Source organism: Macrobrachium rosenbergii, chromosome 1 (assembly GCF_040412425.1).
Source record: "Macrobrachium rosenbergii isolate ZJJX-2024 chromosome 1, ASM4041242v1, whole genome shotgun sequence".
Taxonomy (NCBI): domain Eukaryota; kingdom Metazoa; phylum Arthropoda; class Malacostraca; order Decapoda; family Palaemonidae; genus Macrobrachium; species Macrobrachium rosenbergii.
This window is the reverse complement of record NC_089741.1, coordinates 41,256,038-41,272,488: the sequence shown is the minus strand read 5'-3', so window position 1 is coordinate 41,272,488 and position 16,451 is coordinate 41,256,038. Positions and strand designations below refer to the sequence as shown.

Sequence of the window (16,451 nt, the reverse complement as noted above, 5' to 3'; positions counted from 1 at the left end):
TTCCGGATGATTTTAGGTGTACAGACCTCTTTCATAGTGAATCTTCCGCTTTCTTCTAGGTGAACGGAACATTTTCTTTTAGGTGAACGGAACGCTTTCTTCTAGGTGAACGGAACACTTGCTTGTAGGCGAATGGAACACTTACTTGTAGGTGAACGGAAAACTTTCTTCCAGGTGAATGGATCACCTTCTTTTAGTTGAATGGAACACATACTTCTAGGTGGACAGAACACTTTCCACTTGGTGAATGGAACGCTTTCTTCTAGGTGAACGGAACACTTCTCTGTGAACGGAATATTTTCTTCTAGGCGAAGGGATCACTTCTCTATGAACGGAACACTTCTCTGTGAACGGAACACTGGCAATAAAAATATGTTTGCGTTTGACTCTCACCTTCCACAAAAGGACCTCAGATGCACGAGGTCATATTTTCGGCAGACATTTCTGGAAGAGCGTGTGTACCCACTCGTCATCGGAAGGTATGCTTTCGGGGAAGTGAGAGAGAGAGAGAGAGAGAGAGAGAGAGAGAGAGAGAGATAAGGTTCGGCGATCAGTATGCCGTTGGCAGATCTGGAAGTCTCACGTGTGGCTGCCTTTCGCCTAACGTCAGCACAACGTGAATCGCATGTACCCCCTTCCTCCTCCTCCTCCTCCTCCTCCTCCTCCTCCTCCTCCTCCTCCTCCTGGATGCTTACCTTCCCGTACCTGGTTACCTATTCAGTCGCCCGTCGATAATGTCACCTGCCTCTGAGACTGTGAATATATGGTCTAATTATTCAAGTTATGGTTTATTTTATGCATATTTGAGGATTTAATTATAATTCTTACATGATTTATTTAATTTTTGTATTTATTTTTTATTCTGGTCTACCAGTGTGAGGTTAATTTTATTCTCTTGTGAAGAGATGTTCTTTTAAACTTGTATGTTTTCAAGATCATGGAAAGTGTACGCACGCACCTCGCAAATGCACATGAGCGCATGCGCGCTCCCAGTAACAAGAATTTATTGCAAAGTAATCATTTTTTGGAGAATTCTTTTTCCTTGTCTTCAAGATGACATGAAGATTAAGTAATCTTATAACACCTTTGCTGATGTTTTTATTGAACGTTAAAAGTTCTGTCATTTATGATTTATTTTTAGTATGTGACAGATGAGATGGACAATGTTGTTGAGAACCTCCCTCTCATCATAGACATACTTGAAAGTTGAGAGAGAGAGAGAGAGAGAGAGAGAGAGAGAGAGAGAGAGAGAGAGAGGAGAGAGGTCATAGGGATCATGGAACAAAAACGCATGGCGAGAATTCCAAAGCTTAGCCATGTAAACTGACCGTTTCCAGAATTCTTGATTCAAGAGTAATATTTTTTGTTACTGCTATTTATTTCTTTCGGGTGGTCCTCTTTAAACTTTATAAACAGTATTTTAAGGTTGAAATACAATTGTCACAAAATGCTGTAGGCTCTGCTGATCGATGGGTCCTCCTGTCATTAGAGTGTATTGAAGGAGGGAACTATACCATCTCTCTCTCTCTCTCTCTCTCTCTCTCTCTCTCTCTCTCTCTCTCTCTCTCTCTCTCTCTCTAAATTATCTCTTTGTTTTGTTCATGATAGGTCCTATTTATTCTTTCAAGACCAGATTTATGTCAAATTCTGTAATTAGATTTCTTGTTAGTTATGATTATACATATATACTGTATATATATGTGTGTATGTATGTATACATACATACATGTATGTGTATATATATATATGTGTGTGTGTATAAAATGGAGAGAGAGAGAGAGAGAGAGATGGAAAACGACCGCTTTGGAGCATGAAACTATTAAAAAAAACCATTTGTAGCTTTCAGTATATTTGGAAACTCGCCCACTTCACAGAAACCCCTTCCCCCCTCCCCCCCCCTTTTTCTCTCTCTCTTTTTAAACCTATCATGGAATAGAACATCCCATCTGGCGGCGTCAGATGTTCCCTATATTTCGTCCAAGTGGAATGCTTTCATGGGCGAACTCATTCTTCCCACGGCGGATGCTCTTCTTCCCAGCCCCGTCTTGCCCAAACACACGTCCTCTCTCTCTCTCTCTCTCTCTCTCTCTCTCTCTCTCTCTCTCTCTCTCTCTCTCTCTCTAAGAATATGTACATGTGTCCTATTATGAAGTTCTCCTAAAGACTCCCTTTCTCTCTCTCCAGGAATATACATGCATGACCCATTATGCGGATCTCTCTCTCTCTCTCTCTCTCTCTCTCTCTCTCTCTCTCTCTCTCTCTCTCTCTCTCTCTCTCTCTCTCTCTCAAGAATGTATACATGTGTCCTATTATGAGTTTCTCTTAAAGATACTTTCTGTCTCTCCAAGAATATACACGTATATCCCATTATGAGGTTCTCCTCTCTCTCTGTCTCTCTCTCTCTCTCATATTGCACGAGTGTTTCCGAGTCGCTTCTTAAAGAAGCACGCGCACAGTGGAGTTTGTTTGTGTGCTTGTGTGTCTCTGTGCAAAGAACAAACTGCCACGGATGAAAGGAAGTGGTGTACTGCTTGCTTTGAGACGCTGTATTATCTCTCTCTCTCTCTCAACCATTGAAATTCTGCCCGTTTTCTGTTCCGAAATGGCTTTTTGGTGCTCTTGCTAGATGTGAATGTTAGGTTTGTATGTGTGTTTTCTTAATGGGTAAATTGATAATACCATTTGATGTTTTCAGAATGTTTTTTGAATTGTATAAAAAGTGGTGGCCGGGTTATTAACTATTTTTGATTAATGCGCAATTCTAAGTATTCTGTTCTTGTAAAGAATGATTTGACATTTTAAACCAGTAAGATTTTCATCTTCGAAATGGCAAAATTTCCCGATGTTTTTAGATTTTTTTTTTTGAGTGGTATAAAAAGAGGCACCTTGTTTTTCCTGTATTTCTGACTGACGTATGATTCGAAATACAAGTATTTTGTTATTGAAGGGAATGATGTTACATTTTAAACCAGTAAGGTTGCCCAGTTTCCCAGAAGAATGTCTTATATCTTAATGGCAATTCTCAAGGTTTGCCACTGATGGCAATTTTTTTTATTCCAAACGAGGAGACTTTTGGATCTATAAAATATGTAAGTTTTCTTATTAATGATATTTGAAGTTTTTTGTGCTAAAATGCCAACTTGAAGTTTTCCTATTAATAATAATTGAAGTTTTGGTGCTAAAATATCAATTTGAAGCTTTCTTATCAATAACAATTGAGTTTTTTTTTTAATTAAAATGTCAACTTGATGTTTTCTTATTAATAATAATTGAAGTTTTGGTGCTAAAATATCCATTTGAAACTTTCTTATCAATAACAATTGAAGTTTTTTGTGTTAAAATGTCAACTTGATGTTTTCTTATTAATAATAATTGAAGTTTTGGTGCTCCAAATGTCAAATAGAAATATTCTTATTAATTACGATTGAAGTTTTGGTGCCCAAATGTCTACTTGAAGATGATAAGTTTCCAACAGTGACATTTTCAAATTGAGGAGGCCTAGATTCCTTTTGGTGGAAGTTACTCAGCCCAAATTTCAAAATGCCTGTAATATTTAGGTTACCGCATGTAGATCAAGGTCAAGGTCGCCAATTGTATCAGTATCGTATTAAGACCAGGAAGTATTCCATATATACAGGCTAATATCGTGTTACCTTTTTTCTACGATGTCAGGTCATTAATGGTGTGCCGGGCCGATTTCCTGGTATAAATATTGGCGTTGTTATACACATAGCTATTAGGCCTAAAAAAATAAAAACCAAGTTTTCATCCAAAATAAGTGTCTATTTTGTGAAATAATTTTCAAGTTTTATTACGGATGTAGGTATGTGACATCCATGGTCGTTTTGTCAAGTATAAGTGGGGATGTTACAAAATTACGGTAATTATTACAAGAAATGTGTAGAAGAAACATTGACCATAGATACACAGGTAATTACGAAAAGGAGTGTCTATAGAAACAAGTAAACTTCGGCACAATCGAGTTTTCTGTATGAGCAGCGGCCCATGAAGATTTCAGCCACGGCCCGGTGATGGCCTGTCCTATATCGCTGCCAGACCCACGATTATGGCTGACTTTAACCATAAGTAAAATAAAAACTACTGAGGCTAGAGGGCTGCAATTTGGTATGTTTGTTGATTGGAGGGTGGATGATCAACTTACCAATTTGCAGCCCTCTAGCCTCAGTAGATTTTAAGATCTGAGGGCGGACAGAAAAAGTGTGGACGGACAGACAAAGCCATCTCAGTAGTTTTCTTTTACAGAAAACTGAAACGTTGATTATAGGTACAAAGGTACTGTGTTCCTTTTCCCAATTTTTTGGCATAGGCGCAGCTTTGGTTTGCTTGGTATGTTGTTTTGAAGCTGTTGAGGGAATTTGCCGTATGATTGGAATTTTTGCTTGACTTTGATTCGTAAAATAACGTTAACGGACTGTGAGTGTATTGAGAGGTCAGGAGGGGTACCTAGTGGTGGTAGATATATGTGGTTTCCAACCTTATGCTTAGATAGGTTAGCGTTCATATTCCGTTTTGTTACCCTTATCACATTCCAAGCCTGTTTGCTAAGCGTTTTACTATCAAGTGTGACTTGGTTTCTTTTCACGTTAAAACGATCTCCCCTCTCTCTCTCTCTCTCTCTCTCTCTCTCTCTCTCTCTCTCTCTCTCTCTCCTTTTAAGGACAACAATCCCACTATTGCTTCATACAATTTTATGTTGGTGCAGGTAGTTGCGATTTAAATTTCCATATGTAAATATTTGGCTGAGTTGTTATTCAAAAGAAATACAGCCTTAAGATGAGAGAGAGAAAGAAGAAAGAAAGAAAGAGAGAGAGAGAGAGGCAGGTGAAATACACGTTTCTGATGGACCGTTCGTCGAATCTCGGATGTCTGTCAAGAGACACTGCCGAGCCTTTATTGTTTCGTGAATAAATTTGCCGCTGCTCGTTGAAGTCAGTGGGAAACGAGAGAGAGAGAGAAAGAAAGAAAGAAGAAGAAAGAAGAAGAAAGAAGAAAGAGAGAGAGACAGTGACACACACAAGCTCCCGAGTTACAATGTCGCCTGCTGGAATAATAATGGGCCGTATTATTCTTGGCTTGTAAGGTGTACGTGGAAAGCGAGTGTGGCGGAGAGAGAGAGAGAGAGAGAGAGAGAGAGAGAAGGATCTTTGCATACGCTGACCTTTGGTACTTCAGTCGTCCTTTCCCGTTCCTATTTCTCTCTCTCTCTCTCTCTCTCTCTCTCTCTCTCTCTCTCTCTCTCTCTCTCTCTCTCTCTCTTCCTCCTTTTCCAAGGTCGCCTGCCTTCCTCCTTCCTCACTTATGCCGCCTCTTGAGGTAAAATTTTCCCAACTCTTCTCCTCCTTTTTTGAGCATTTATCAGTGCTGGATGGCTGTTGCCTATTCACCCGCGCCTGTTTGTTAGTTTCTTTACGTGATGTCTTAAAATGTAATGGGTGGATTTCGGTGAAATTTTATATAAGGGTGGGCTATGGACCTGGGAATAGTGGATGAGATTTTGAAATAAATCTGGTTGTGGATGTGATAAGTATTATTAGTATAAGCCCATTTTTTTTTATGTGGTTGTTTTCATGATTGCTTCTTGTTCAGCCTATTTGTGTTTTACATGTCTAAGAGAAAGTCTTGTTTTGAATTTTATGTATAATGTTTTGAGGCCAAAAGACTGAAGGAAAAGAGAGAGAGAGAGAGAGAGAGAGAGAGAGAACACCTCTTAACTAACTGTTAAATCATTTCACATTTACCAGATGATTATAAATTCTTTGATTTTTCATTTTTCTCACAGTCCAATGTTCATCCACCTCATGAACTTCACTAAGTTCATTTCAGTGCCTCCTAGTCTGTGTGTGTGTGTGTGTGTGTGTGTGTGTGTGTGAGAGAGAGAGAGAGAGAGAGAGAGAGAGATTACATTTCTCTGTATTTATTAGTATGTAGCAAACTAACATTTACCTTCTTTCTCCCGCAGGTACGTAACGTCCGACATAAGTAGAATCAATTGGCAGATATTCTAAGAGTCTCGAGAGTGAGTACTTATTTTTCCCCCTACGGGCGCTTTGCGCTTCAATCAACAATAAATATATCAGGGAGGATATTGAATTGAGAGAAAAAAGAAGGGAAACCTGTTTTCGTGTGCGATCAAAGCTTTGAATCGGAAGTGAATTTGCCTTTGAACTGATATTCCTCTTTGAGCGAGCTCTCTCTCTCTCTCTCTCTCTCTCTCTCTCTCTCTCTCTCTCTCTCTCTCTCTCTCTCTCCTTTTCTCAATATTAAAGGGGTAATTCACGAAAAAGAGAGCATAAGGTTTTGTAAAGACATTCTCTCTCTCTCTCTCTCTCTCTCTCTCTCTCTCTCTCTCTCTCTCTCTCTCTCTCTCTCTCTCCTCTACATCTCAGATTATTACAGAATGTGTGGCTGACTTAAAACAAACCATAAGGTTCTCGTAAAGAACTCTCTCTCTCTCTCTCTCTCTCTCTCTCTCTCTCTCTCTCTCTCTCTCTCTCTCTCTCTCTCATGTTACATGCGTAGCTTACACAAAATACAAAATAGAAGTTTTTCATACAGACATTCTCTCTCTCTCTCTCTCTCTCTCTCTCTCTCTCTCTCTCTCTCTCTCTCTCTCTCTCTCTCTCTTGTGTTATTAAAAATTTGTAACTTATGAAAATAGAACATATTCTCATGGAGACACTCTCTCTCTCTCTCTCTCTCTCTCTCTCTCTCTCTCTCTCTCTCTCTCTCTCTCTCTCTCTCCATATTACACAATATTGCACATGGCGATAGCTAAAACTACTTCCTCCCGTTGATCTTACCTGAAGGTTTGGCTAAGATTACGCGCCCGTTGCATCGTATCGATCATGTTGCTACGGAGTAAGTTGAAAAATTTCTCTGTTCAGGTTTTTTTTTTTTCGTGTTTCCATTGGATGCCTGCGTGAGCATTAACCGTGCGTTGCCTAATTCAGTTATGCGAGGAACTGTGGCGTCACAACATCAAAGGGTTTTTAGGACGCCGAAGTGAAATGAGAAAAAAAGATGAAACTTAAAATAAGGTAATTTTCTTCAGTATTAGAGGACAATAGATACTGATGAGAAAAATTTGGAATTTTGTGATGGGGTAAATTGATTGATAGTTGGACAATAAAAAAAAGAAAACGTTCTTTTAGTATTGGAGGAATATAGGTTCTCATAAGCAAAGATTTTTGAAGTTTTATGATGATGTAAATAGATTGATAGTTTGATAATGAAAAGGAAATAAAAATGAGATTTTTTTAGTGCTAGAGGACTATACGCCCTTGTAAGAAAAAAGTTTTATGATGGCGTAAATAGATTTATAGATTTGTAATAAAAAATGAAAAATAATAATAAAGTAATTTTTTCAGTATTAGAGGACTATAGGCTTTCACGAGAGAAAATGGAATATTTAAGATGGTTTAAATAGTAAAAAAAAAAAAAAAAAAATAAGTTTATCTTATTAGAGGTCTATAGATTTTTAGATAGTGCAAAAAATAAAACGAAAAAATACGTTTTCCTTATTAGAGGTCTATAGATTCTCACGAGAAAAATTTTGATAATGAAAAAATTCCTCAAAATTCCTCAAAGGCTGGAAAGAAACTGTTAAATAAAGCGAAAAGGAAATAATTTGTATACAGGTGCAAATTAATATTTTTTATGATTATTATAAGTAAATAGATAGGACGACAAAGGACATATTTTTAACGCGATGAAAATAATTGATGGCGCACCTAAGAATAAAACTGACATTAGAGATGACTCTGAGAATTGTCGTTGGGTTACGCCAGCTATATCGCTGTCATTCAGTCAATCAGTCGCCTGATTCTTAAGCTCTTTTGTAGAATTCTAATTATTATTTAGTAATTCATTATGGCACCTTAATCATTTTCCCTCATTTATTGTTTAATTGCTTTTTTGTTGTTGCGTTTACCTTTTCTGCTCGAGGCTTTTATTATCATGTCACCTGGAAAAGGAAGGTCTGTAAATGGCCACCAAACCTCTCTCTCTCTCTCTCTCTCTCTCTCTCTCTCTCTCTCTCTCTCTCTCTCTCTCTCTCTCTCTCGGTCTTTACATACGTACACATACATGCATATGTATATATGTATGTGTGTGCTTGTTAGTTTTTGTAGCGGTACATTTTTTGTTAATTTCCTTATGTAATTTTTATGAAGTTGTGCAAGTTCATGTTATATATATATGGGAAATTGATAAAATTATGAAATGTCAGCGCAGTACTATTCCCTGCATCTTTTCCCTCTTCTTGCAATGTAGTTTTCTCGGAACACTTATATTTTTATTACCCATCTTCATTTTTCCCCACTCTGATAAAAGACGTACCCTTCGTCCTTTTTTTTTTTGTCTTTTAGATAAAAGACATTTCGTGCAGCGCAATTGTCAGGTCCCCCTCCCCCCCTTTCCTCCTCCTCCTCCTCCTCCTCCTCCTCCTCCTCCTCCTCCTCCTCCTCCGACTGGTTCATTTGCGACGGAACTTCGTTATTAAAGTCGATTATTTGCACTGTGGCTTTTATAATAAAAGTCGAGAGGAATCGTTGCCTTCCCCTCCCCCCGTTCCCCTCCCTCACCCCCCACTCTCCCCCTCCACCTCCCCCTCCCCTCCCCACCAGCCTCATGGCTTCCATTGGACGAGTTGGCCCGGGAGATTAATTTGCTTTGTAATTTGCTCCGTGAACTGAAATGTTGGGCGAGTTTATTTTGGTGGAAAGAACACATTTCGCTCTCCCTGCCTGTTCTGTTCCGTTCCGTTCCGTTCCGCCGAGGGTAGGGGGAATGGTTTGTGGAGCGCGTTTGATTGTGCTCGTGAGTTTGCCTGAAGCGGTTGCGATGAGAGCGTTCGACTTGTCAAATGATGGGGGTGGTGGTTGGTTAGAATTTGATAGTTTAAGGTGCGTTCTATTTAACTTATTGTTAAGAATATAACAGATAAAACGTTCCATTTCACTTGTTGTTAAGAATAAAACAGATTGAAAGGTGCGTTACATTTCACATATTCTTAAGAATATAACAGTTAGAAAGGCGGGTTCCATTTAACATAGGGTTTGACTAGGCTGATTGGTTAGGTGAGCACGTTCGATTGGACAGACATAGTACTTTGATGTCTGCTTAAAAGTGAACTGTTGTTTCTCAGTAGACTTATTAGTTTGACGAGTGCGTTGTTTGGTGATCACAAATAGGTGAATAGATGTATTAGGTAGATCTGTGTTGGTTGTCGAACGCTTTGCTTTTTTATTTATTTTAAAATATAGAAAAGCCCAGGTATTCAAATAACTTGCCAATGATCTCATCATGTTAGTTAAGACAGAGGGAGATAACTTGATAATATCTATATTTTGATATCAACATTTTTGTATGAGATCTTGAATCGTTCTCGTGTATAAAGAACAAATGAAAGATCCTATCTTTGTTATGAAAACCATCTCAAAAAATTCTAGTAAACTTATAATTACCTTTTTAAAGATCATCATAAGGAAACGGTTTGAACTGAAATGATTTTAAGAATATGTGTCTATTCTTTCAAAGAATATACACACATGTGCGATTGTACTCTCTTTTCGTAATGTATACATAGACATTCTCTCTCTCTCTCTCTCTCTCTCTCTCTCTCTCCAAGAATATACACATATATGCTCGATTATACTCTCTGTTCTTAATGCATACATAGACATTTGCTATCCAGTCTCTCTCTCTCTCTCTCTCTCTCTCTCTCTCTCTCTCTCTCTCTCTCTCTCTCTCTCTCTCTCTCTCTCTCTCTCTCTCTCTCTCTCTCAGAATGTACACTTGTTCTATTATACTTTCCTTTCGTACTACATACATAGACATTTGCTATTCTCTCTCTCTCTCTCTCTCTCTCTCTCTCTCTCTCTCTCTCTCCAGAATGTACACATGTTCTGTTTTGCTCCCTTTTCGTAATACATACATAGACATTTGCTATTCTCTCTCTCTCTCTCTCTCCTTGAGAAATTGCAATAGCACAGGCAATACATTTGCTCTCGTAATAACAATAGACTTCTCTCCTCATTGTCTTCGTGTTGTTAAATATCACGGAGGGATCCAATTATGCAAGCAGAGTTCATAACATATTTCTCTACGGTTGTTTGTTGTGGAGCGCTTCTTCTTCGAGATGTTGTTGGTGTTGTTGTTTTCGTGGTTTTAGGTTGTGGTTTGGGCTGTGGTGGTCATAGTGATTATTATTCGTTGGAGATGAGGTGGGTTTCTTTGAGTCTTTGAGGGGTTGTTAAATTGTGGTTGTGATCTTAGAGTTTCTTATTGATGTTGTTGTGGTTTGTGATGTGATGAAATATTAATTATTATTCGTTGGAGGAGAGGTGGGGTTCTTTGAGAGTCTCTCAGAGGTTTGGGTTATTGTTGTATTGTGGTTGTGATTCAAATTACAGGTTGTTATTGTAGTTGTGATTTTGGTTGTGATGTGGTATTATTATTATCATGAACTTTGTACAGGTATTATATTCGCGAGATTGAGAGACTGCAATATAAACTCAACTTGTGTGCAGGCCATTCTTTTATGTATTATTATTATTATTGTGTATTATTATTATTATTATTATTATTATTATTTTGAGGCCCTTTGCGTTACACGGCGTTGGAGACGATGATGATGATGATAATGATAAGTATTAAAGGTAGTAATATTATTGTTAGTGGTAGTATTTGTCAGTGATAATAATTTATTAGTCATTGTTCAAGAAATTATTATTATTATTATTATTATTATTATTATTATTATTATTATTATTATTATTATTATTATTATTAGTAGGCCCTCTGCGTCACACGACGCAGGAGACATGTTGACGATAATGCAGATGATAATAATGCAAAATAATAAAAACATTACTAGTATTGATTCCTGCAGTATTAGTCAGTGATGATTATTTATTAGTCTTGTTTAAAGAAATTTAATATATACAATTTAATTTTTATATGGTTATCACAATTCAATTTCGTTTTCCTTCCGGCGTAAGAGAGCGAAGATGTGTAGGAATGAGTTCTCCTTTCCACAGAGAGAGAGAGAGAGAGAGAGAGAGAGAGAGAGAGAGAGAGAGAGCGAATCTCTGATCGTCATCAGCAGCAGCTTTGTCCCTGAAGCGTGTCCTGAAGTGGCGAGTGCCGCCAGTGGGTTTTGTCCCGAAGCGCCTGAAGTGTGCTCCGCTTCCTGAAGTGTTCCCTTGTGGATGAGATGACCTTCGTTTCTCAGTGATAGTCGTTGTCTCTCTTGGTTTTTTTTCATTTAATCACGTGCCGCTGAAGTTTTCAGTTTTTTTGACATTCTCTTCAGCTCTGTTAATATTCCCTATTCTCTCATTTTTTTAACAGTAATAAAGACATATTCTCTCATTTTTTTTGTGATAAACACATTCTCTCATTTATTTACAGTAATAAAAACATATTCTCTCGTTTTTTACAGTAATAAAAACATGATCTCTCATTTATTTACAGTAATAAAAACCTATTCTCTCATTTTTTACAGTAATAAAAACATATTCTCTAATTTATTTATAGTAATAAAAACATATTCTCTCATTTTTGCAGTAATAAAAACATATTCTCTCATTTTTTACAGTAATAAAAACATATTCTCTCATTTTTTACAGTAATAAAAACATATTCTCTCATTTATGTACAGTAATAAAAACATTCTCTAATTTTGTACAGTAATAAAAACATATTCCCTCATTTATTTACAGTAATAAATACATATTCTCTCATTTATTTACAGTAATAAAAACATATTCTCTAATTTTTTGCAGTAATAAAAACATTCTCTCATTTATTAATAGTAATAAAAACATATTCTCTCATTTACTTGCAGTAATAAAAACATATTCTCTCATTTATTTACAGTAATAAAAACATATTCTCTCATTTTTTACAGTAATAAAAACATATTCTCTCATTTATTAATAGTAATAAAAACATATTCTCTCATTTTCGTCTCTGAAAGTTAGGAAAAAATCAGTATAAAACCAAGTTTAAGTGAGTGGATAAAAAACAGTAGCTTTATTCACTTAACCTTGTTTTTATACAGTGGCTCGTTTTCTTAACCAGTTTTTTTGTGAAATTCAGATTATCTTTATAGATATTTGTTAATAAAAAATGTGTAAAAATTCCATGTGTAAAATTTTATTGGTAAAAAGTTTGAAAATCCTATAAAAAAAAAAATTTCAAGACTAAAAATTCCTGTATGAGCCGCGACCCATGAAACTTTAACCAAGGCCCGGTGGAGGCCTGTCCTATATCGTTGCTAGAAGCATGACTGTGGCTAACTTTAACCTTAAATTAAATAAAAAGCACTGAGGCTAGAGGGCTGCAATTTGTTATGTTTGATGATTGGGGGGTGGATGATCAACTTACCAATTTGCGGCCCTCTAGCCTTAGTAATTTTTAAGATCTGAGGGCGGACAGAATAAAGTTCGGCCGGACAGACAAAGACGGTACCATAGTTTTCTTTTACAGAAAACAAAAAAAAAAAATGCTTTTGAAATTCCCTGCAAATAAAACAGTTTTGGAAGGTCAATACTTTTTAAAAAATTCCCAGCACAAAAGTTTGCTGCGGGATTGATTGGCATCTATTGCATTAAATGAAGCCTCTCTCTCTCTCTCTCTCTCTCTCTCTCTCTCTCTCTCTTTTTGTCGCAGTTAAGAGTAAATGGATATTTGTTTCAGTCCATTGGGATTCATCTCTCTGTGCGCGTAGGACCCAGTATATTGCCTTTTATCTCTCTCTCTCTCTCTCTCTCTCTCTCTCTCTCTCTCTCGTTATGTTTCTCTCCGTCTCTCGTTTTCCTTTTTTCCAATTCGTTTTTGCTTAGTGCTGTTTCTATGTCTGTCTGTCTGTCCGTCTCTCTTTCTCTCTCTCTCTCTCATTATGTATTTTTTCTTTTTTTCGTTGCTCTCTCTCTCTCTCTCTCTCCTCTCTCTCTCTCTCTCTCTCTCTCTCTCTCTCTCTCTCTCTCTCTCTCCTTTATCAATTTTTTTATTTTATTTTTGGTCGGATAGTGCCTCTCTATCTGTCTCAGTCTCTCGCCTTCTCTCCTATATTCATTTTTTTATTTTCATTTTTGGTGGGTCAGTGACTCTCTCTCTCTCTCTCTCTCTCTCTTTCTTTCTCTCTCTCTCTCTCTCTCTCTCTCTCTCTCTCTCTCTCTCTCTCTCTCTCTTCTTTGTTGCTTTTTTTGCATTCGTTTGTGGTCGGTCAACTCCTTTCTATCTCTGTCTATTCTTCACCTTTATCCATTTTTTAATTTCACTTTTGGCTGGTCAGTGACTCTCTCTCTCTCTCTCTCTCTCTCTCTCTCTCTCTCTCTCTCTCTCTCTCTCTCTCTCCAGTTTATTTTTATTTCGCTTCTAGTCGGTCAACACCTATCTATCTCTGTCTATTCTTTATCCATTTTTTTTAATTTCACTTCTGGTCGTCGGTCACGGCCTCTCTCTCTCTCTCTCTCTCTCTCTCTCTCTCTCTCTCTCTCTCTCTCCAGTTTTTGTTATTTCGGTCAATTCTCCCATACTTGCGAAATTCTTTTTTGACGCTGTTCCGCTCCCGTGCGGTTTGCATGGGTGGGTTTTTATTCAGTCCTTTCATGGTTGCTTGTTTGTATGTGTGTTTTTTTTTGACGAGTTTCAGGAGAATCTCTGAGGCGTATATACGTTGTTGCTTCAGGCATTATGTGTCGTTTCTCTGAGCGCATATATATATATATATATATATATATATATATATATATATATATATATATATATATCTAACTGAAATAACAAAATACTGGAGAGAGAGAGAGAGAGAGAGAGAGAGAGAGAGAGAGAGAGAGAGGAGAGAGAGAGGCTCTGAAATTAAAAAAATGGATAAAGAATAGACAGAGATAGATAGGTGTTGACGTAAAAAAACTGGAGAGAGAGAGAGAGAGAGAGAGAGAGAGAGAGAGAGAGAGAGAGAGAGAGAGAGTCACTGACCAGCCAAAAGTGAAATTAAAAATGGATAAAGGTGAAGAATAGACAGAGATAGAAAGGAGTTGAGCTGAAACAAATACAAAGAAGAAAGAAGAAAGAAGAGAGAAAGAGAAGAAGAAAAGAAAAGACCGTGTTTCGACGACCGAGTGAAATTAAAAAAATGGATAAAAAGAATAGACAGAGATAGATAGGTGTTGACAGTAGAAGCGAAATAAAAAACTGGAGAAGAGAGAAGAGAAAGAGAGAAGAGAAGAAGAAGAGAGAAAGAAAGAAGAAAGAAGAAAAAGAATCTGTTTCAACCAAAAGTGAAATTAAAAAAATGGATAAAGGTGAGAAAGAATAGACAGAGATAGAAAGGAGTTGACAGACCACAAACGAATGCAAAAAAATGCAACAAAGAAGAGAGAGAGAGAGAGAGAGAGAGAAGAAGAGAGAGAGAGAGAGAGAGGCCGTGACCGACCACAAGTGAAATTAAAAAATGGATAAAAATAGACAGAGATAGATAGGTGTTGACCGACTAGAAGTATAAAAAAAAACTGGAGAGAGAGAGAGAGAGAGAGAGAGAGAGAGAGAGAGAGTCACTGACCAGCCAAAAGTGAGGAAATTAAAAATGGATAAAGGTGAAGAGTAGACAGAATAGAAAGAGTTGACCGACCACAAACAGATGCAAAAAAAGCAACAAAAGAAGAGAGAGAGAGAGAGAGAGAGTCATGACCCACCAAAAATGAAAATAAAAAAATGAGATATAGGAGAGAAGGAGTGGCTGTTGTTTCAAGCGTATGTAGTTTTTTAGTTTTCTGAAAGGAAAAAACTGTTGTGCCGGCTTTGTCTGTCCGTCCGCACTTTTTCTGTCCGCCCTCAGATCTTAAAAACCACTGAGGCTAGAGGGCTGCAAATTGGTATGTTGAACTTCCATCCTCCAATCATCAAACATACCAAATTGCAGCCCTCTAGCCTCAGTAGTCTTTATTTTATGTTTAAGGTTAAAGTTAACCGTAATCGTGCTTCTGGCAGCGCAATAACACAGGCCACCACGACCGGTTGAGAGTTTCATGGGCCGCTGGTCATACACCTTTATACTGAGACCACCTAAAGATAGATCTGTTTTCGGTGGCCTTGATTATGCGCTGTACAGAAAACCCGATTGGGCCGGAAGAAACTTCGGCGCATTTTTTACTTGTTTTATGTCATATTCAGAATTATTTTTTTTTTTAACGGCTTGACAATAGCGTTGGACGATATGCGTATTGTAGTTATTCAGTGTTGTTTTTAAAAAGATTCCTATGTTTCTTCTCGTCTTCTTTTTGCCAAATTGGAATTAATTTTAATTCCTATTATTTCAATTTGAAAAATTATTTAAGGATTATTTTCACTTCTGAAGCAGTTATTTTTTTCCTCCTGTCTCATCATTTACGTCTTTCTGGAGCTTTATCTCTGCACACCTGTAATTGTCATCTTGCCCACCTGTAATTATCAAATTGTCCACTTGTAATTATCATCTTGAACACCTGTAATTATCATCTCGGCCACCTGTAATTATCATCTTGAACACCTGTAATTGTTATCTTGAACACCTGTAATTATCATCTTGAACACCTGTAATTTTCATCTTGAACACCTGTAATTATCATCTTGAACACCTGTAATTGTCATCTTGAACACCTGTAATTATCATCTTGAACACCTGTAATTATCATCTTGAACACCTGTAATTTTCACCTTGCACACCTGTAATTATCATCTTGAACACCTGTAATTGTCATCTTGAACACCTGTAATTATCATCTTGAACACCTGTAATTTTCACCTTGCACACCTGTAGTTATCATCTTGCACACCTGTAACTGTCATCTTGCCCCACCTGTAATTATCATCTTGCATACCTGTAATTATCATCTTGCCCACCTGTAATTACCATCTTGCACACCTGTATTTACCTTCTTGTTAAGAGTTATTACCTGCGCCAGCTCTTTTCACCTTTAAACGCCAAGGGACCTTTGATTGACCGTTTCAGGAAGAAATATCCATTGTGGAGAAGACTACGTAGGAATTATCAGCGACCATAATTTTTAACATATCGCTTCTGCTGATTTCTCAATTCATTTCGAGAGATGATAATTCAGGTAATAATGTGGAGTGGCTTACGTCATTTGATGTGTACATTCGGAAAGTATATTACAGTAATATATCTTTGTATATTCGGAAAGTATATTAATTTGTATTTGTATACTTGGAAAGTATGTTGTTATGTTTTTGTATATTCGGATAGTATTTTTAATTGATCTTTGTATATTCGGAAAGTATATTAACATGTCTTTGTATACTTGGAAAGTATGTTGTTATGTCTTTGTATATTTGGATAGTATTTTTAACATATCTTTGTATATTCGGAAAGTATATTAACATGTGGTTGTATACTTGGAAAGAATGTTCTCATGTCTTTATAT

The 16,451-nt window shown here is 37.1% G+C and overlaps 1 protein-coding gene across 1 annotated transcript in view; it reads left to right on the top strand.

Moving 5' to 3' along the window:
* Nucleotides 1-555: 555 nt before the first annotated feature.
* The window catches only part of LOC136840302 (putative uncharacterized protein DDB_G0288537), a 78,071-nt gene continuing 62,175 nt past the window's right edge, over nucleotides 556-16,451 (top strand). The window contains exon 1 of the mRNA XM_067107008.1: nucleotides 556-701. Within this exon, the coding sequence (XP_066963109.1) occupies nucleotides 556-701 (146 nt within the window). The remainder of the gene's footprint in view (nucleotides 702-16,451) is intronic.